Source organism: Clarias gariepinus, chromosome 3 (assembly GCF_024256425.1).
Source record: "Clarias gariepinus isolate MV-2021 ecotype Netherlands chromosome 3, CGAR_prim_01v2, whole genome shotgun sequence".
Taxonomy (NCBI): domain Eukaryota; kingdom Metazoa; phylum Chordata; class Actinopteri; order Siluriformes; family Clariidae; genus Clarias; species Clarias gariepinus.
Genome location: NC_071102.1, coordinates 24,495,035 through 24,516,751, shown reverse-complemented (window position 1 = coordinate 24,516,751; position 21,717 = coordinate 24,495,035). Strand labels below are relative to the sequence as shown.

The 21,717-nt window shown below is 40.6% G+C and overlaps 1 protein-coding gene across 5 annotated transcripts in view; it reads left to right on the top strand.

Annotated features, from left to right (window-relative positions):
• Positions 1-21,129, top strand: part of nfyc (nuclear transcription factor Y, gamma) — a 34,047-nt gene extending 12,918 nt beyond the window's left edge. For 2 of the 5 annotated variants that reach the window (XM_053491532.1, XM_053491531.1), the window contains exons 2-11: positions 4,249-4,358; positions 5,804-5,872; positions 6,379-6,492; positions 8,484-8,579; positions 11,493-11,666; positions 13,498-13,569; positions 14,662-14,823; positions 15,705-15,812; positions 16,043-16,102; positions 19,982-21,129. In XM_053491532.1, coding sequence (XP_053347507.1) covers positions 4,260-4,358; positions 5,804-5,872; positions 6,379-6,492; positions 8,484-8,579; positions 11,493-11,666; positions 13,498-13,569; positions 14,662-14,823; positions 15,705-15,812; positions 16,043-16,102; positions 19,982-20,104 — 1,077 coding nt within the window. In that variant the 5' untranslated portion in view covers positions 4,249-4,259 and the 3' untranslated portion in view covers positions 20,105-21,129. Of the gene's footprint in view, positions 1-4,248; positions 4,359-5,800; positions 5,873-6,378; positions 6,493-8,483; positions 8,580-11,492; positions 11,667-13,497; positions 13,570-14,661; positions 14,824-15,704; positions 15,813-16,042; positions 16,103-19,981 lie in introns of all 5 variants that reach the window. The other 3 variants (XM_053491530.1, XM_053491529.1, XM_053491533.1) reach the window with 2 other exon arrangements.
• Positions 21,130-21,717: the final 588 nt, after the last annotated feature.

The following is a 21,717-nucleotide window of genomic DNA, read 5'->3' as shown; positions in this document are numbered from 1 at the left end:
CAGTGAGACTCTCTAAAAGAGTACGATCCACGCTTTTCAGTTTTCACGCAGATCCGAATCTGAAGATATGCTTTTTTAAACACACACATAATCCCTTTTTGTCAAATTGGTGTGCGCCCATTTCTCAGCACTATCGCCCAAAACCCCTCCCCCCACCTCCCCTGCCTTTAGCACTTAGATGTCAGATAAGGTTGTGTTACCCGTTCAAATCTGCTCTCATCAGCGCTCCATTTTCAAGGAATGAGGGTGGGGAGGAGAAAGACACGCCGCGATAACGCAATACAGAAGATCACTGCGAGAAAAAAAAACACCCTCCCTCCCTCGCGCTCGTTTTTTATTCTTTTCACAAACCCGTTATAGAAACTAAATTAATTTGAGATCGAGCTAATTTATCTTTTTTTTTTTTTTTTTTTTTTTTTTGTGAGCGGCTAACCCCCCTCTGTTTGTCCAAACACCACTTCGGGCCAATCGCAGCTTAGCAACTGTAACTAGGAAAGGGCACCTTGGGGGAAAAAAAACCCACTTCCGTTATACCCAGATGTTTTGGAGGCGGGAAAGAGGGTTTGTAGTGTAGGATCAGGATTAAACAGTAGGTGAGAGGTTCAGTGTGTGTGTGTGTGTGTTTCAGTTCCATGGTCGGTGTCTAACTAGCATGAATGAATCATTGTCAAAACTTTGACTTTTTTTTTTTTTTTAAGACCAAACTGTGAAAAAAGTATTTGCCCCCTATTCGAACACATTTTAAACAGAGATAATCTTGAGTAAATACAAAATGAAGTTTTGTTTTTAAACAATGATTTTATTTATTAACAGGGTAAAGTTGTCCAAATCTGTAAAAAATAAATAAAATAATAAAATGAAAAGTATGTAAGTAAGATCTCAAGTTAAGGTTTGTGTTCAGGATTCAACAATAAGAAAGAAAGACTGGGGCAAAAATGGCATCTATGAGTTCCAGGGCAAAAGCCACTGCTGACCAAAAAGAACACAAGGACTCGTCTTACATTTGGCAAAAAAAAAAAAAAAAACATCCTGGTTATCCTAAAGCCTTACATAAAGACTACTATTTAAAGACTTAGGTGGGTTATGGGTTCCATAGCAAGACAATGATCCGAAAGACACCTCCGGGGGAAAAATTAAGGTTTTGTTGTGTCTCAGTCAAAGCCTGGACTTTAAAGAGAACGTTTATGCTCGAAAACCCCGAATTAAAACAATTCTGCAAAAGGAGAGCGGGCCGAAATTCCTCCCCAGCGATGTGAGAGACTCGCCGGTTATCGCAAACACAAAGGGAGGCGCGACTAGTTATTAGGTTTGAGGGGCGATTACTTTTTCACATAGGGCCTAGATGAATCTCTTGTTGATCCTGACTTTAAAATAACAATTAAAAAAATAGTATTTAGCACCAACTTGTTTTTTTTCTAGTTAAATGCTGCTGAAAGATTGTAAAGTTATAAAGTTTACACACATGCAGCAAAAAAAAAAAAAACGGTCTCTTTCTGACTCCGAGATGCAGCATTCTGTGAGGTCCTGTATGTAGAAAAAGGGAAGTCAGTACTCACTCATTGACTTATCTTCAAACCCTGCTTTATCCAGTATTCAGGCTCGCTGGGACCTGGAGTCTATCCCAGCAGGTTTAGGGCCCGAGGCGGGGTACCAATCCATCGCAGGGCACACACATTCACTCACTCACACCCTAATTCACACATTATGGGCAATTTGGGAACGCCAATTAGCCTAATCTACATGTCTTCGAACTGTAGGAGGAAACCGGAATGGAAGGCAAGACTTTCCTCTGATTTTGTTACCCTATAGCTTTAATAAGACGCAGTGGATTTGGCATTAAAAGTCTCTAGGAAGGCGAACACGAACATCGCGGTGACCTTAAACATCACGGCCGCACTCGTGAAGCTTCCTTAAAAATTCAGCACGTCAGACCTAGCAACTGTTACCAGGCGGCGGAGCTGAGCGCCGCGTTTGTAAGGCTGAGGTTGTTTTAATAAAGCCGATGTTGACATTCGTTTTGGACTTTAGACATAACAACAGGAGTTGCAGTGTAAATCAGTGACTGAAAAAAAGAAGAAGAAAAAACGCTGGACAGTGAATAACTCGAACCCTGAAGCTCTCAAGTGTGTAAGTGTAAGAGTCGTTAATTAGCATCAGCTAACGACTTTTTCCTGCGAGTTGTGAAAATGTCTGGTGTCTCAAGTTTCATAAGTCGTCCCGAGACAGTTATTCTCAGATTCTCGTATCGAGTAGTTGAACCGCTCCTGAATGGAAACTCTCTTCTCCGTAGTGACGTGATTGTGTTAAGCTTGCACCGGGTTCATGTCTGTTGAGACGCTTTTCTCGTGTCATGTCGCTTCATCAAACATCGAACATGTGACGCAAAAAAAAACCAAAAACAACAAAACAAAACTGCATAACAGCCTTTCACAACGGAGCTAATTAACCGCGGCATATTCCAGTCCACCATTTCAACCCCGTGCAGCTCTGGGAGGTGCGAAATGGAGGCGGACACCTTCGCCGAGGTGCTGGTGAGCGACGCTGCGGGCCAAAAGAGATCCTGCTGATTCAGCTCGTGCAGGCAGGCAGCATCGACTTAAAAAATTTTTTTTTTTTAATCTCTTTCCGAGAGACAGAAGAGCAGTAGATGCTGCCAGCGAGGTGAGCGAACAGGTCAGGAGAAATTCAACACCAGCATCGCTGCCGCCGCCAGGACCACTGCTGTCCTGCTTTGCTAAAGGGCAAGAGCAAACCACACTCACGAGCACAAAATACGCAGACAGCTTGGGTACTTTTTATTTTATTTATTTTATGTGTTTCTGGGACCGAAAGCAAAAATCCAGGGTTCTTTACACACATTACACACTACAGGATTTTAGACCCGGTCCGTGCCAGGAGGGTTTTATAACGCAGAGTTCTTCGAGGCCGGGGTCATTCCTCATGCGTTATAATAAAAAAATTAACAAGTTAAAACAGACAGCCTGGAGGATTCACTGTTCTCATTCACCTCTCCATTTCTTGCGTCTTTTTTTTTCCTCCTTTTATTTTACTGTGTGGTAATTAGCTTAAGTGAATCTTCTAATTATTGTTCCTCATCTCTGTCCACCACAGATGCTGCTTTATGTATTTTATTCATTCCTTAATTAACCTTAGCAAATGAATAAACTGCACGTCTGACCGAGGCACTTAACTTTTTTTTTCTTTTTTTTCCTTTTTTTTATTTTTATTGATACTTCAAACACAATTGTCTTTCTTTAGCAGCAAACCTGCAGTGTTCTAGTTTCTTTTATTACACTTAAAAAAAAAATAAATAAAAAAAAAAGAGCCAGGCCCATGTTTTAGTGCAGCCCAGGACTCGTCGATGCGCATGATTTATTTATTGGTATTGTTTCCGTCCTAAGGATATCGATCCACATTCTCATTTTTCAAAGCCATAGACAGTGACTGGTCTTTTTGTTTTTTGAGGGGGAGTGGGGGGCTCCCTTTCCCCAAAAGCCTGCATTTCTGCAAGTGTGTTCTGATGTCCATTTGACCCACATAGTGATGCCACACCAAAGTCTGTCTTAAAGCACTTAGCACTCCGTCTTGCTCTTGAATTATATACTGGTATTGCACAAGACCTAGTTGTCTTGACTCTCGCTCATGCGCCAGTGGCACCCCACCCAGCTATTTTTGGATTTCTTTTGGATTTTCTTTTTTTTCTCTCTCTCTCTCCCTGTCTCTCTCTCTCTCTCTCTTTGCCGGAGTGGTTAAAAGAAAGAAGCGTGAGCGGCACTGCAAGTTCCTCAGAAGCACAAGCTCGGGCAGGTTGGCTGAGCTTCTTAGCAGAATTCCTCTCATGCCATAGTAACCTGCCAGCTTTGCTCTCCAAGCACCAGGCCCAATAGCCCTGGCCTGCACATTTCACAACTGTGTGTGTGTCTTAGGATCCATACAAAGCTGCCTGGTCAGAGTAACCCATTTGGTGCGAGCCTCAAAAACATTGTGGACGTGCGAGATGTGGCCTTCTAACTCCAGGGTTGAGTTCTGAGACTTGTTTCTGTTTTACTGTAGTACCTTACTGCAGCTGTAGAAACTTCTCCTCACATTCAGCTTGAGGTCTTAATGAGTTAACATTTTTCACCTGCTTTTTAAAAGTATGAGCTTTCCTTTTTGACACAGTGTTTTTCACAAAAGCATTAAACCTTGGTTTCTCTCTTTCTCTCTCTCTCTCCTCTTGTGCTTTCTTTAAACTTTTTTTTTATATAGCAAGTCTGAAGATGTCAGGAGACTCGTTCGGAGCAGCGGGGACAGATGCCCAGCAGAACCTGCAGTCCTTCTGGCCCAGGGTCATGGAGGAGATCAGGAACCTAACTGTGGTACGTGATTCACATATATAAGTAAACGGGTGATGCCACAAGTTACACTAAAAGCTCACGGTTATAAGGTCAGTGGTTAAGGTGTTGGATTACTGATCAGGTTTAAACCCCAGCACCACCAAGTGCAGCACTGTAAGAGTCCTTAGGGGTGCAAGTCCCTTTACCCCCAATGTATAATGAGATAAAGGACGTGTCGAAATTTCGTCACTGTAAGAAACAAGATAACAGCGATTTAAACTACAGTTAAACTTTGGAAGATCCTGCAAGCATAATCTGTTCCGGATGCTTGTACATCAAAGCACTCGTATATCAAAGTGAATCTCCATGTAAGAAATAAAAGAAACTAATATAACTAAAAAATATTCATACAAAAATATGTAGTCAAAATAAAACAAATTAACCTGCACTTTACCTTTTGAATAGGTGACACTCGATGACGTTGCATCATCGTTAAACAGATTCATCTCCCACACGGCTGCAGCTGTTTTAATTTTTTTTCCCCACCACGAGGGCGGTTGTTGCAGTATAGTTACTAAAGAACAGTAACTACACTGGGAAACATTTTTTTTAAAAATGCTTTACGCGCACACACACACACACAAACACACACACACACGTGGTCATAGTGTTATAGTACGCGTATTGAGATGGGCATTGGACGACGATTACCCACAATGCCGCAGTGCACGAGGGAATAAAGAATCATCGGCTCAAAGTGATCAAGACCTTGCAATCCAAGGTTTTACTGTAAAGTCATTATTGTGGGTATAAGACACTCCGAAGCATGCACATTCAAGTAAATCAAGTCAAACTGTTTGGAATTGGATAGGAAGTAAAGGTACGACTGAGAACCCGAGAACAAATGATTCTCTGGTTTGTGAATCTGCTATTAAAAGAAAAAAAAAATCAGCTATAATCCTATTTCACAAACTCTTCCGTTGTTATGATGTCATGCATTATGGCGTACATTACTACATGCTGAAATAATCTAATTAGCTCCAAAATGGAAATATGTTTAAACAATAGATATAAAACTTGTGGACTTTTGCTACCTGAACAGGTGAAATTAAAGGAAAATAAACGTGATGACACAGATTAATTAAAGAATAAACTAAAATGCAATAACTATAACCCTTTTACATTACATAGTTTAGTGGAGACATTTAAATAATAAAACGAAAAATAAAACATTCAATCACAATATAAGAGATTTTTTTCCCCCTTTTTTTCTATTTCTTATTTTTTCCTTAAACCCTCAGTGTGTGCGTGTGTGTGTGTGTTATTTCTGATAATAGATGCCTTACTGATTTGTGCAAAAGGTGGAACTGAAATGAAGACACGTTCCACGCGTGTATAATCCAGTGCATATGTATTTACGCTTGACGAATCTGCTTTTTAAACGTAAAAAGAACCTGCTGTGACACATTCCCGCTCTGTTTCAGAAGGATTTTCGCGTGCAGGAGCTTCCACTCGCCCGCATAAAGAAAATCATGAAGCTGGACGAAGACGTAAAGGTAAGAGCAACAGGTTCGGCTAAATATATATATATATATATATATATATAAAAGCGCCGTCCTGTCACATTCATTCACCCGTTCATTTGTGTCCAGAGAGAACTGATAAATATCTTTCACTATTTAATTTAATTCCTTTTCCAATTAAAATCCGTCAGCCATCTCGTGTCATTTTGAGTTGTCCCGTCCAGCGCACTGTTTATCTTGTAGTTAAAGCGAGACCTGTGTGGGAAGCATGCATTCAGTGCAGAGTGGTGTTCACATGCTTAAAATAACCCAGAGCTCAGAGTGGGGAAGAAGGTTAAACTAGAACAGAAAGCCAAGGCAATTACGAGCTTCAGCGTCGCTGACACGAGAAAAGACCTTGGGGACGCACTGCGGTCCAACCTTATTTGTGTGTGTGTAAAATGTGCTCTGCCCCTTTGCTCTGACCATGAGAATTTGTGTATGCGCGCGCCTGTTGCTTGCCGAACATTTTAACCCTCTCCGTGCCAACCCCGCTGTAGATGATTAGTGCCGAGGCTCCGGTGCTGTTCGCCAAAGCTGCTCAGATCTTCATCACGGAGCTCACCCTGAGAGCCTGGATCCACACTGAGGACAACAAACGGCGCACGCTACAGGTAAGACGCCTGACCTTTAACCTCTCGTCTCTCGTCAAACCGTCAGCTAACGGATTCTGATTATTAGAAGTCTTTTGCTTTATCATTGTTTTAATAGTTTGACTCCAAGTGGAAAAAAATTACAATTCTAGGGCTAGATGATTTTATTTTTTTTTTTTAAACCAAAACCTATTGATGCACATTTCGATTGCGATATTTAACTATTAAGTGTATTCTTAAGTGTTTAAAATCTTTGTATAATAAATAAATAATTAACAAATCCAGTAAACAATTGCAAACTTTTTGTGATTAAATTGTTGCACAGGTTTTTATGCGATTAGACAGCACTACTCAATTCCCATAACTTTTATATGAGCTAGTCAGACCTGTTGCACAAACTTTCAGCTTCTTCACATGTAAATACATGTATGCGTCTCTATTACAGATGTGTGAAATTTCTTTCTTTTTTTTTTGGTTTTGGTGGAAGCACTAAGTTTGAGTCATGGCTTAGTTGTAACACTTAAAAAGAATAAATTATTTTGTAGCTTCATTAATCTACTCTTCTCTACACATTTAAATATATTTAAAACATATCGGTCTAGAAAGATTCTTTCACTGGTAAATTGATACCCTTTTGCATTAGGTGGGGGGACTGTCCAGTACAGGTTCGTTATTACTAATGTAAAATCAAGCGCGCCATCAACCAGGTATGTAAATTTCACCACGAGTCGACTCCTGTTGCCAAGGCGGCGCGTGTTTTTGCGGCGCTGGCCTTTGTGAAGGCCGCGCGTCAATCAGGTCACCCTGACAACGCTCATCACTGGAACAACTGCAGGGATATGACCCTTTAGCCACCCAGTATTAATCACGAGGCTAAAAACAGCTGCTGGTGTGAGGGGTGACGGTGGCAGGGGGTGGTGGGTTTTGGCAGCCAGTATCCTGTGAAAAGTACCACATGGATAAGTGGCGGGGGTGGACTGTGGACCGTTACAGCCTTAAAGATGAAAAGGTTTCAGATTAGTACTGCTCACAGTGGATCAAATTTAGCCCAAAAGTACGTCTCTCTCTGACAAAAATAGAATCACTGTACTATATAGGTATATATAAAACTAGTCTGTTATATTTTTGTTTGACTACCAAATACTAATTTGGATTGGAAAACAAGGGAGTGGAAACATTGCGTACAGAAAAATGTCAAAGGTCCATTTAGCTTTAGTACAGCGTTTAATCATGAAGTTTATCCGTGTTATAATATATACGTAGTACCTTTAATATCACAAAAAGTGTATTGATGTCAATAATATTGAATCAGATGACTGATTATGCTCATTATTTTCCTTTTTTTTTTTGGTCTTGTTGACTACAGCTAATGAAAAATATTACAGGTAGTCTCCGACTTATGAACATCCGAGTTACAAATTTCCATGGGAGCAAATCACAGAAGTAGCTTGCTTGTATTATGCGAAAAAAAAGATACTGCAATGCACCAGATATTTTCATTTTTTAAGTAAATGTATAAAATGTCCAAAGTATATCATATGTCTTTGCATGTGGGGGTGCGGGAGAAAAAGAGTCGACCACACTGCCCCTCTCCCTCACCATTTCTACCAGTGGTGAATAATCCTAATTTCTTAAAATCCCTCAACAAAACAGAGATCACAGTCCAATACAGTGGAAAACAGCTCTGAGACAAAATGGCATCTGGGATTTAAAGGTGCAGAGACAGCACTGCGAGATTAAGTACTCCTTAGGCTCCGTTGTGGTTTTTGGCCACATGATGGCAGTGTGGGGGAAAGTGGACAGAAATTTAATAAAGTGGATTGGTATGCTTTACATTGTATATGTTACATTGTAACTTAAGAACGAATACGACTTACGAACATGCTCCCGGAACGGAGCTCTTTGTAAGTTAGGGTCTACCTGTAACTAATCTTTCACAGACTGTAAAGGCACCTGAATGTATTTTAAATTGAATGTATTCTCTCACTTTTTTTTTTTTTTGTCTTTATCAGAGAAATGACATCGCCATGGCCATCACCAAATTCGATCAGTTTGACTTCCTCATCGACATTGTCCCGAGAGATGACCTCAAGCCACCTAAACGACAGGTGGGTCCCCAGGAAAAGCGTAAAAGAAGTTAAATGATAAAAATAAAAAAGAGAAAAGAGCTTTATGCAAAACCACTACTGGAGGCTTGGAGGTGCTGTAAACATCCTTGACTGGAAGCTTGAGGTGATATCAGTGAAGGCTTTCAGTCGGATGTTTGCAGCGTCCTGCTTCCACTGAGCGTCTACTCCGTCGCCGGAACAGTGATACTAAATCACCACCGATCACAACCTCCAGATCACAACACCCTTGTTTCAAGAGCGTTTTAGCCTTTAGAGGAGACGCAGCAGTCGCGGGCCACAGCGCGCGCCATTGTACCTTTGATTGATTAGCATGGCAGATGTTATCAGGCGCGTCCTGGTGCTCCCGTCGCGTTTCTGTGTAAGCAGGTGTGTAAACATCCTACACTCTCAGCTGTGACATTACCAAGCTGGGAGAGGGGTGTTTACGCTCTTTCTTACAAATTATTCTTCGAGTTCCTGTTTTAAAAATGGCACCTTTTTTAAAAAAAATTATTATTAATAATGTGATGTTATCATTTGGTTTGCTTTGTTAGCTCTGTTTTAGTTTCTTTGTTTGTTTGGATGCAGTGTACACAGCAGGGTGGAGTAAAGCGAGGTGTTAGTGATGACCAGCTGGTGGTGATGAGTAAAAAACAGGGCAGGGCAGGTTTTGTGGATGTTGTTGTTTTTTTTGTTTTTTTTTCCATTCTCATGATTTAATTAATGACCGTTAATCCATTGTGAGTTTTAAGGTCTTGGACATCACAGTGGTTTTTAAGTAACGTAGAGTTTTTACTTCTGTAAAATTTTACATTCAGTAATTATTTCACAGCATGTAATGGTTTATATCCCCATACACTTTATATAAAACCTTTATACGGGTCCTTTTAAAAAAAATTAGCATATTGTGATAAAGTTCATTATTTTCTGTAATGTACTGATAAACATTAGACTTTCATATATTTTAGATTCATTACACACAAATGAAGTATTCAAGCCTTTTATTGTTTTAATATTGATGATTTTGGCATACAGCTCATGAAAACCCAAAATTCCTATCTCAAAAAATTAGCATATCATAAAAAGGTTCTCTAAATGAGATTATTAACCTAATCATCTGAATCTAATTAACTCTAAACACCTGCAAAAGATTCCTGAGGCTTTTAAAAACTCCCAGCCTGGTTCATTACTCAAAACCGCAATCATGGGTGAGACTGCCGACCTGACTGCTGTCCAGAAGGCCATCATTGACACTCTCAAGCAAGAGGGTAAGACAGAGAAAGAAATTTCTGAACCAATAGGCTGTTCCTAGAGTGCTGTATCAAGGCACCTCAGTGGGCAGTCTGTGGGAAGGAAAAAGTGTGGCAGAAAACGCTGCACAATGAGAAGAGGTGACCGGACCCTGAGGAAGATTGTGGAGAAGGACCGATTCCAGACCTTGGGGGACCTGCGGAAGCAGTGGACTGAGTCTGGAGTAGAAACATCCAGAGCCACCGTGTACAGGCGTGTGCAGGAAATGGGCTACAGGTGCCGTATTCCCCAGGTCAAGCCACTTTTAAACCAGAAACAGCGGCAGAAGCGCCTGACCTGGGCTACAGAGAAGCAGCTTTCTTATGAAAGCAAATTTTGCATGTCATTCGGAAATCAAGGTGCCAGAGTCTGGAGGAAGACTGGGGAGAGGGAAATGCCAAAATGCCTGAAATCCAGTGTCAAGTACCCACAGTCAGTGATGGTCTGGGGTGCCATGTCAGCTGCTGTTGTTGGTCCACTGTGTTTTATCAAGGGCAGGGTCAATGCAGCTAGCTATCAGGAGATTTTGGAGCACTTCATGCTTCCATTTGCTGAAAAGCTTTATGGAGATGAAGATTTCATTTTTCAGCACGACCTGGCACCTGCTCACAGTGCCAAAACCACTGGTAAATGGTTTACTGACCATGGTATTACTGTGCTCAATTGGCCTGCCAACTCTCCTGACCTGAACCTCATAGAGAATCTGTGGGATTTTGTGAAGAGAAAGTTGAGAGACGCAAGACCCAACACTCTGGATGAGCTTAAGGCCGCTATCGAAGCATCCTGGGCCTCCATATCACCTCAGCAGTGCCACAGGCTGATTGCCTCCAAGCCACGCCACATTAAAGCAGTCATTTCTGCAAAAGGATTCCCGACCAAGTATTGAGTGCATAACTGAGCATAATTTTTTGAAGGTTGGCTGTTTTTGTATTAAAAACACATTTTTTTTTATTGGTCGGATGAAATATGCTAATTTTTTGAGATAGGAATTTTGGGTTTTCATGAGCTGTATGCCAAAATCATCAATATTAAAACAATTAAAAGGCTTGAACTACTTCAGTTCACTTATAAGTAAGATATCACTTTTAAAAACAGGACATTTTTTTTTCTTGTAGCATATAGGCATAAATGAGGTGGGAAAAACCATTACGATTAATGGATTCATCCTAATGTCCGTGACATTTCCCCCTGAACAGGGTCATTGCTTTATTTTTTTTAGATTTTTTCCCCCACAAGAGATGATTTCTAAGCTGACATTGTGGCACATTTGTATATTGTTTAAAAAACTACAAGTGAATTAAAAATAAATAAATGACTGAATGAATTTTATTTTTTTCAAGTTGATACATTTTACTTCAGGGTAAATAATTGAATCACGGACAGTATCACCGGATCATCACGGCAGGTGAAGTAGGGACAGTTTACACTACATCGTCATATCACACAAGTCTAGTGCAGCTCCTAGCCTGCATGAAATCTCGCGTTACTCCACCTCGCCCTTTCCTATTTGTTATTTATTCGGGGTCAGCCTCTAGTGTTACAGAGTTTAAAATTATTTATGGAGATGTAACCCAGTGATAGGCTTTACCCTATATCTTTGTGTGTGTGTGTGTAACTCTGTAGGAGGAGGTGCGTCAGTCGGTTGCCTCGACAGAGCCTGTGCAGTACTACTTCACACTGGCGCAGCAGCCCGGCGCTGTACAGGTGCAGGGGCAGCAGCAAGGCCAGCAGGTAGCCGCACCCGCCACCGCCCTCCAACCAGGACAAATCATCATAGCCCAGCCACAGCAGGGCCAGGTAACACACACGCACACACAGACAGACAGACAAACAAACATAATAAACCTTTCCCTTCCTGTATACACACTCAACAATAACCTTGACCGTATCAGGAAAAAAAAAAACATAGTTACGTTTGCACAGGGTTTCGGTAAAGATTACACAAACTGGCTGTTTTAGGAAGAGAACCTCAAGTACCAGTAAAGGTAAAAACCCACACTTACACTTTCAAAGTGGACGGTTCACACTTTCCAATCAAACGTGAGACGTGCGGAACCCGGTCTCGCCCCCGGTGTAACATCAGTCTAGTCTCACAATGCGAACTCTGTGTCTCGTCCGTCCCCCTATGCTTTCTCTCTCTCTCTCTCTCTCTCTCTCTTTATTCGCTTTAGTGTTATACACTTTCTTTTTGGCACTGCATCTGAGTCTCTCTCTCGTACACTTCCCCATTCTCACTTACACCGCCTAAGACAATTTGCTGACCTTTTTCACATCTCCTTCTCTTCTTTCTTTCACTCTTTGTCATCAACCTAATTCAGTTCTGTTCACTCGCTTCCCCACATCTACCTTCCTCACATCTACCTTCCTCACCGTCCCCGTTTGTTCCAACTTTCACCTCCTGCCATCCCGATCTCCTTTCTCTTCATTCAGGATCTTTTTCTCTCACACCCTGCTCTCTTTTCTCATCGCCTGGCCCGCTCGTTCCTGGCTGCCGTTTTAGCACGTCTGATATTCGCGGAGTGGTCAGGGATGCGAACAGCGCTTTCACACTCACCTTGTCAGGACTGCCAAGAAGGCAGGAAAGGGAGGGACGGAGAAGGGAAGGGAACACAAGCGCACGGGCAATAAGCAATGGGGAGGAGAAAGAACAACAGGAGCTTGTTTTCAGAATTTTTTTTTCCCTAACAAGAAGTTGCGTGTGGTAAAGTCTTTGATCTTTGAGTTAGCTCTATTGTATACAGAAGCGATTTTATTGCCGATTAAATTAGTGTGGATGATTTTAAAAAGCTAAATACCAAGATCTCACGAGTCTTGCGTCAGCAGTCACGAGTTGCCGGACCGTAGTCCAGATGCAGGAAAAAAATCTGCGAAGTCTGCGACTCGACCGTTCGAAATATTAACCCAAAAAGTGCCGGAGTAGATTCTCCCTTTCAGCTGATCCAGTTATATTTGCATCTTATTGCAACTATTTAACCAAATGTGGCTCTTCAGACCGGAGAATTAGCTACAGAACCGGAAACATGAGAGGAGCGTGTTCAGTCTTCGACAGATCTCGTCTGATACAGTGAACTGACATCATGGCTTCCTGACAACGAAAACAACATGCTTAAATCTAAATAGACCAAAAAGTATGCTTTCCCCCCTTCTCTCTCTCTCATGACACTTATGATGAATGAGGTTCTTTTAACTACAATCTGTCAGGAATTCACTTCTGAAATGAACACGATTTAATAAGAGAGCGCAGAACGTGCAGCTGTTTCTGCGTGTCCTGGTTGTGGTCTGTTTCTGTGGCTTTGACCCTGAGGATGGAGCGTTACACGCTTTATTCTAGTCTTACCACTACAATTGTGACAAGTGCACCACTTTAATCAGAATAGCTGTTATTCATCAGCGCACAAATGACATTTTTTATATTTATTTTTTTGTCATGTTCATGTTATTCTTTTTTCAATGCCAGCTTTGCATCAGGATTTATTATTTTTTGTTAATTATTTTGTTTTGTTCCTGCTTCTTATGCTCTGTGTCACTTGCCCGTTTGCTTTGCATGTGCTTATTGCTTGACCAAGCTTTTCTGTCTCATGCCATCTCTCCTTCTCCTCTTCCTTTCTTGCCGTGTGTTCATCCTCAGGTGTTGCAGGGGACCAGCATGCAGCAGCTACAGCAGGTGCAGGTAGCTCAGTCACAGGCTACCCCCATCACGGTAAACTATTCAGACCCAAAAGAAAAAAAAAACTTTCATGTCCCTAATGTAGCACCTGCGTTTAAAAAACTTTATTATTATTTTTTTTAATCAAGGCTCATGCTCCTTAATTAATATGTGTAAAGAACTTGAACATATTACGGTATGCGCCGAGATATACAGGACTGAAACGAATAGACTGTTTTTGGTGGATCTTTACAATTATTAAACACACTCTTCTTTAACATTCTCCACAATTAGGCATCAGAAAGTGTGTAAAATCCTGGGAAATGGGACAGGAATGGGAAGGATTGTTCTGCCCCCTTTTTCAAACTCACTCCCCGTTTTACAACCACTTCCGAATGAGCGGGAATAATGCTCGACTGTGAATACTTTTATTCTCCGTCGAGAGACTCATTTACAACAACAAATGTACAGCACAACTTTCTTTTCACTATGAGCCCAGTCCGACAGTTTCAGTACTGTACATGTTGGCATTACCGTATCCCAGATTAATAGGGATGCACTGACCCGAAACAGGGTATTGATGGAACGTTGACATAGACCCAGTGCTCAGGTATCAGACTGGATTCAGTGGCAGCCATTGTCTCATCTGTATCACCGAATTATTTTGTCACGAACGTCATTAATGCAATCTTAACATCATAGGTATCATTTTAAAAAGTCTCACTCATATCACATCGTTGTAAACATAAATACCTGTATCCATAATAATTCCCCTCCTCTTCACCTGACGGAGGTCAGATTCTAGGCTGCCGAATAAACCGCTCTTACAGTACGTATCGGATGTCCTCCTCTGATCGCCTTTCACGGCTAGGTGATTAACCGCACCAGGTTTTCTCTGGAGGTCAGAGTTCACAGACTCACCCCACTCCTCTTTCCTATCACTTGGATCAGTTTCTTGTGGTTTTTAGAGGGCTGTCTAGGATGGGGGAGGGGGCAGGGGTGATATGAGGTATGTTGTAAGCTTAGTGTCACTGCCACCAGACAGGATGAGGGTTCTCTTGCACAGAGCACAACTTCCTCAGACACTTAAAACTTCTCACTTGCCCCGTTTCTTTCTTCTTTTTTTTTTGTCTTTGTTTGTTATAGAGCGCTCCGGTGACCATGCAGGTGGGCGAAGGTCAGCAGGTGCAGATAGTTCAGGCGGCCGCGCAGGGTCAGGCTCAAGCCCAGGCAGCGCAACCAGCGGGACAGACCATGCAGGTCATGCAGCAGATCATCACCAACACAGGAGAGATTCAGCAGATCCCTGTAAGATCCTATCCTCTTCAAGCATCTTTAAACTGTGTTTCCCGTCATGTCATAATAATAATAAAAATAAAAAAAAAATTACTCAAGGCCGTTAATGATTTACAGAATAAATAAAAAAAATCACTAGTACGTCATTTTGAGAGGGGAAATGCATCCAAGTGTCTCCATGTTTCCATTACTATAAATCACGTCTTTGATTTCCATTTTTTTTTTTCCTCTCAGTCAGATGCTTTGGTGATGTAATTTATATGCAGTGTAAGAATCCACATCTAATCCTAAAATTAAATCAGAAATCATTTTATTTAGGATCAAGTGAACCAGTCAGGACGAACCCCAAAACAATTATTATTATTATTTTATTCATAAGATGTGAATCGTTTGGAGAAGATGTAGGAAAATAAATGAAGACTAGATTTTAAAAGTAATTGTGATGGTTGCATGGCCGATTAAGAGGTCATCCATGGAGTATTTTTAATCAGGATGTGTAATTTATATAAAATGTAGTTAAATGACAGACGGACGCGATATCCGAACGTTGAGTCACTTGTTATTAACTGGTAATTAAGTTAATAAACACCACCACTGCTAAAAAATAAAAACCACTGCTCATGATTAGATTAAGTGTGGAGTATAATTGAACAGGTTTAGAGGACATGGAAAGTTTTTGAGTTTGGAGAAGAAGAAAAAAAAACCCTCAAACATAATCATTTAATGTTAGTAATAAATTTAACATGGAACATGACGTGACTGTATATTAATCTAGAATTTTATCAAGGTTTACAAGTATAAGTCTAAATTTCTGTAACATCTTTGTGCCGCGCAATGATGCGAGATTAATCGAGTGCGCTCACTGTCTCCTCCTTGTGGCGATGTTCCCGCAGGTCCAGCTGAATACCGGAGGCCTGCAGTACATCCGTCTGGCTCAGCCAGTTTCAGGAGCACAAGTCGTCCAAGGACAAATACAGACGCTCACAGCCAACGCTCAGCAGGTATAACACAGGAGAGACGCATATCAAGTGGGATCCAAAGTAGTATCTACGAGAATAGCTGCGTTTATTTATCGATTTATCGTTTGTGGTGTTTGAATTATCATTATAATGTTTCGTATCAGTACCGATACCTTGGACAGATCAGACCATTTTGCAATGCATTTGCGTTTTCTCAACAGAACAGATATCCAGGGACATGACTTGTACACTTTTGCTTTATCTCTTGGCAGGTGTCACAGACTGAAGTGCAACAAGGGCAACAGCAATTCAACCAGTTCACTGATGGTCAGGTAAGGTTCAGAGTCTTTCCCTCTCTTTCACAATATCATACCTAGTTGTTCCACTTTGTATTTTTTTGTCTTTGTTTGCTAATCCCTTGAAAGTCACTATGTTTTTTATCATCTTGTTTCGCTTATTTAAAAAAAAAATGTATTGTTATTACATAATTTTAGTAAAAGTACCAATTAGTTCTGATGAAAGGCACAAGTGTGTCGAACACCCAAAATAAAGCCAAGGGGTGTTGATACTCTAATCATAGTGAGAATAGCAGATCCTCTCACTTGAAGACACTTATGTCTACCCCTGATGTTCCAGCGTGCCCATGTAAAAAAATTATTTTTTCTTTTGAGATTGTTCCAAAGTTTAAAGAAGGTTTTAGTTCACAAACTTTTAAGTTTAGTAGTTAAATGCTCTTTTTAAGATCTTAGGTTATTACAAAAAGAAAGCAGCTCACAAATACATTACCGCTCAAACGTTTGGGATCACTTTCGCACCCTGTGGTCGTTCCTGATTTAACTTTCTTTTTACATTGTAGAGCAAGACCGTAGGCGTTTATCCAAAATACACAATAATCTCATTTAAACAGTTGATAAGGAGATGTATCTGCTCTGTCTTACGCTTTTGTAAATTTTTCATAACGGCTTTAATTCAAGGTGCTGTTTATTAATTGGTGATTTTTAAGGCTGGTGACTCTAAATGAACTTCTCCTCTGCAGCAGAGGTCAGTTTTGCTTTCCAGGAAAGGTCTTCATGAGAGACAGTTTCATCATCATGGTGCTTGATGGGTTTTACAAATACACTCGACAAAATACTGTTCTTGCAAGAAATATTCCAGAACAGCTGACCTTCATGTCTTAAAATAACATCTGACTGTAAATGTTTTTGTTATATAATTACCTAATGCCATATGTTTTATTTCATAGTTTTGAAATTTCCAGTATTGTTGTAGAATGTAGAAAATAAATCAGTAAACAAAAACAAAGCAATTTGCAAATTATCCCAAACTTTTGAGCGGTACTGTGTATTGAAGAGCATCTCCGTCAAAATAACAGCATCAAGCCAGTTTAGATTAGTTAACATGTCTAGTCATTACTGGTTAAAATCATGTTAGATTAAATTTATTGACTTTTTATCAACCAGTAGCCTTCAACTGTGTGTCGTTAATATAGAACTGAAACGAGTCAGTAGAATGCTGAATTAAATCACCAATGGAAAGCACATAGAGTGAAAATAAAATAAATGAGATCAAGATTGGATCCCTGAGGCACTCCACAGGTAAGGGTATTAGTATTAGAGAGGTCCCTTCATTCCCAAGAGAAAATGCCTATTGTATCCTATAGTATCCCAGCTAAACATTTTTTGAGTCTGCAAAATACCAAGTTACTGACCCAAGTCTCTTAATCAACATCTAAAAATAAGTTTTACCTTAACTTCAGCATGCATTAAAAATGTCATGTAATACTCTAAAATCCAATCTGTGAACAAATATGTTTGCTTAAAGTGCATCTTATTTCATAGACTGATTTCTTTTTTAATTAGTGTAATTAAAGACACACCGATCAATCGGCCAGTGACCAGAATTAGCCAGTTTTCAGCTTGATCATTCATAATGACGTGAGTGTATTATTATTTGGAGATTGTGAGTTTAATTTTCCTCTTTAATAGAAGTTACAAGAATGTTTCTGTATGCCATCAGCTCTTAGAAAGAAGGAAAATCAGAATTTAGCAGGTCAGACTTGGATTGAAAAATGTAAATAAGGCAAGAAAATTGCACTCAGTGCATCACTGAATATAATGATCGCTTCCAAGTTGGATCAAGAGGCTAAACACGGGCTAGCATTAAGTCGTCTGCAGTATAACCTGAAGTTAAAGATTCGTTTACAATAGGGCTGCAGATGAGCAGGGATTATGATGCAACACCTAGATGAACAGTTGAAATGCTTGCACTCAGGGCTGAGTCAGGGAGATTGAACGGCTATTATGTTCAAACCCCATGGCCCAGTGTGTGGGAGAGAACAGCACGGAATAATAAACAGCCTAATAATATACAATATATCGCATAAACATAACTGCACAGTGACGGCAACCTGGTGGAATCAGGGCGTGAACCGGCAACCTTCTGATCAGTAACTCTGTGCCTTAAACCTTTGAGCGCCCACTGCCACCATCATTATTATTATTATCATCTCCTCAGTGTTTGCAGCGTAAGCGTTATCATGGTTAAAAAAAAAAAAAAAAGCAATGACATGATAAAATGTCAGAAAATTGCATGTAATAATTCGATGCATGCGTCAATAACGGAATAATGAAATGAATGCAAGAAATATGGAGTTTCAGCCGAAGACACAGTTTGCCTGCAAATAGCTTTTTTTATGCATTCGTAGTAATGTGTGTATGATACACAGGACATAGCTTGAAGCCTTTTCTTAGCTTCCTAGAACAGGCTTTTTGCATATCGAACGAACATCATTGACCTTTATTTATGAGAACTCTTACATAAACCTGACTGACTGTAAAATCCTGCAATTACGACTTTATCATGTGGAAGTGTTCGTGCCAGCAGCCCATCTTAAAATACAGGCTAGGCTAGAGCACGAAGAGAGTTTGAGAATAAAGGAGCTGTCTCACTTGGGCTATAGCAAGGAATTGTAATTTAATTATTTCAGATGATCAACAATCAAACATTCTTGCCATATTAACAACAGTAATGGGTGGAGAAAATAAAACGCTGTTAAATAAGCCACTGAACATGATTAAGCTGAAATGATAATTATAAAGTAGAAAAAAAAACAACACAGCCATGCATCCTTTTAGCAGTAACTCTTTTTCTTGAGTACTTTATTGCTGGTCAGTTTCTGCGTTCAGGGTGTACCCAGTAGGCTAGAAGCTTTCAAACAGAAAATGCATCATTCTGATTGGTCACTCATGTTTATCAGTTGGTAATTTTTGTAATAAATGAGATCAAACAAACCAAGGGTGCGTTTATTTTATGTCTGGAACGGTAAAAAAGCGGAGAATCATAATGATTACTTTGAATAGGACACTTATTTACCTGAAAAAATAATTGTACAGCTAGTCCCCGGCTTACGAACGTTCAAGCTCGCGGTTCTACTTCTGGTTCAATCACGTAAGTGGTTCACATGTATTGTACAAAAAATACACACTGCAGTGCACATAATACCAATAATTACAATTATCTACAACATTTTTACTGTTTAAGTGAACGTATAACATGTCTAAAATCTGGTATATTGTGGGGGTGCGGAAGAAATGAGTCGGCCTCACTGGATTCACTGAATCAGTCCGGAAGAATGATAGAGAATGCCTGTCTTGTGAGGTTGTCCTGATGGTGGATAATTAAAATTTTTAGAAAATCCTCAACAAAACAGAGTTCACAGTCCAGTTCAGTGGAAAACAGCTCTGAGACTTAATGCTTTGCGGGATTTCCCTCGCGATTTAAAGGCGCAGAGACAAGTCTGTTAAATTTGACGTGGGAGGTTCATTTACTTAGGCGTGATTCCGTTTTTTGGCCACATGACAGTTTGAGATTTAGTCAAGTGGATTGGTATGTTTTACATCATATATTCGTGTCAAAGGGCGTAAAAGGCTCACTTTGTCGGACTTAAGAACAAATCCGACTTATGAACGTGCTCCCTGAACGGAGCTCGTTTATAAGTCGGGGTCGACCTGTATATAATTAGCTACACTTTTCCCACTTAAATCTGTAGTTCCTGCTCATGTGCGTGCACACTTCATTTGTTCGGTAGGCTTTGTTGTTTGCCATATCACACTGTTTGTTTAATTATAGCGGAGCAGCAAACAACGATTACTTCATATCATTCTGTCTCTTCTCTTTCTCTCTCTCTCTCTCTCTCTCTCTCGGCCCTGCAGCAGTTGTATCAGATCCAGCAGGTGACGATGCCAGCAGGTCAGGAGCTAACTCAGCCCATGTTCATCCAGTCGACGAGCCAGACAGCTGATGGCCAGGTCAGCACCCAGGTCAGCGCTGACTGATGTGTGGCGCACCCGCCCTGACCCACAGGCACGGACTGCACCGAAACCACACTGCTCCAGACCAGCTCAACCAGAGGGATCCCTACCACATCACAATCAGTACACCCACCCCGCGGCGCTATATATATTTCTTTCCGTTGCGCCATATGCAACACCGACATGGCCGACTGCACTTAGCCTTAGAGCTTTGATGCAACTTTAGCTTCATCCAGACTGCAGTTGTGAAGAAAGACACCAAATAATCATACTGTGGGGGGAAAAAAAAGTTAGCTTTTTTCCCTGCTTAGTTTAGTTCACTCTGCTCCCACCACAATGTTTGGGAACACACACGTTCATCCAGTCAAAACACTGAACAACAAATTTCCCGTCTCCAGCCAAATAAAAACACCTTATTCTAAATGCTTGAGCCAGTCACCGATGATGCTGTGTATTTCCAGATTTGTGTGTAGGTTGGAACACCGTGTTCAAAACTGAACCGAGTCACATGACTCCATGATCACGTATATCTAATCCTTGCGTCATGGAGCTCATTAGATCCTCTGCCACAAACGAATCTGATCTCTACTCCAAATCGTCCAGTCTTCCCTGCAGCGTATTTTAGAGCATGTCGTATAGGCGACGGTGGTCTGTTCGATGTGTTGAAGGCTCTCATCTGCCTCGTCTAAGGCCTACGCCTCAGAGCTTTGTGTGGTTTTGAAAAAAAAACAAAAAAAAAAAACACACTTCTGTACTTGCTCGAGTTTTTGTTAAGCCCTGATTTGTTTATCATGTCGTCGTCGTGCACAATTCCAAACTTAATGCTATAAAGCCATAATCTACACCTTGTACAACATGTTGATCTCCGTAGTTTGTATGATAACTCATTTTTAATTGTATCAGTTCGATTTTATTAGTTACTTGTATAGATCCTGCAATTTGATAATGTGATATTGTTGAAAAGGGCTTCTTACTGTTGGGTTTTCTACATGCAAAATGTGTGTGTGTGTGAGTGTATGCAGGGTTGGGTGGGTTGGGAAAAGGGGTGTGTGAGTGTAATGGTTTGTGAATCCTTTGTGTTTAATATTGTGCATTAAAATCCCTCTTTGGACCAGACGTAAAACTGTCCTCTTTCTTTGTGTATGTTGTGTAAATGCAATTTGTTGTCCGTCAGGTAATTATAATTTACAGCATGGATTGTCATCTACTCGTACATTTAAAAAGAAGAAGAAGAATTCTGGTTCATTCTGTTTGTCTATTTAATGCAAGTGGTACATCCCTGTTTAAACCACACGGTGGTGCAGTGGCCTTGGATTTAAATCACTTGTATACTCTCGGTACAATCATACAGTATAACTACAGCAAGCTGTTCTGCCTTTAAGTTCTCACTCAGCTTAACTTTGAGGTCTGTTTTTCCTGTTTGATGTATAAAGAGCTGACTGATTCAGAGCAACTGATTATTGTGGATTCAAATCTAATACATCATTATAATCCAGTGCATTAAAACCTCTGAGCCCTGAGCTCAAGTGTCTAACGGGCTTCAGTCTAACGTGCTTCAGTTGTATTCTGTACAGTACAGTACTGTGTAGAAGTCCTGATCCACCCCTTATTTGTTCATATTTTTGTTTCCAAAAAAG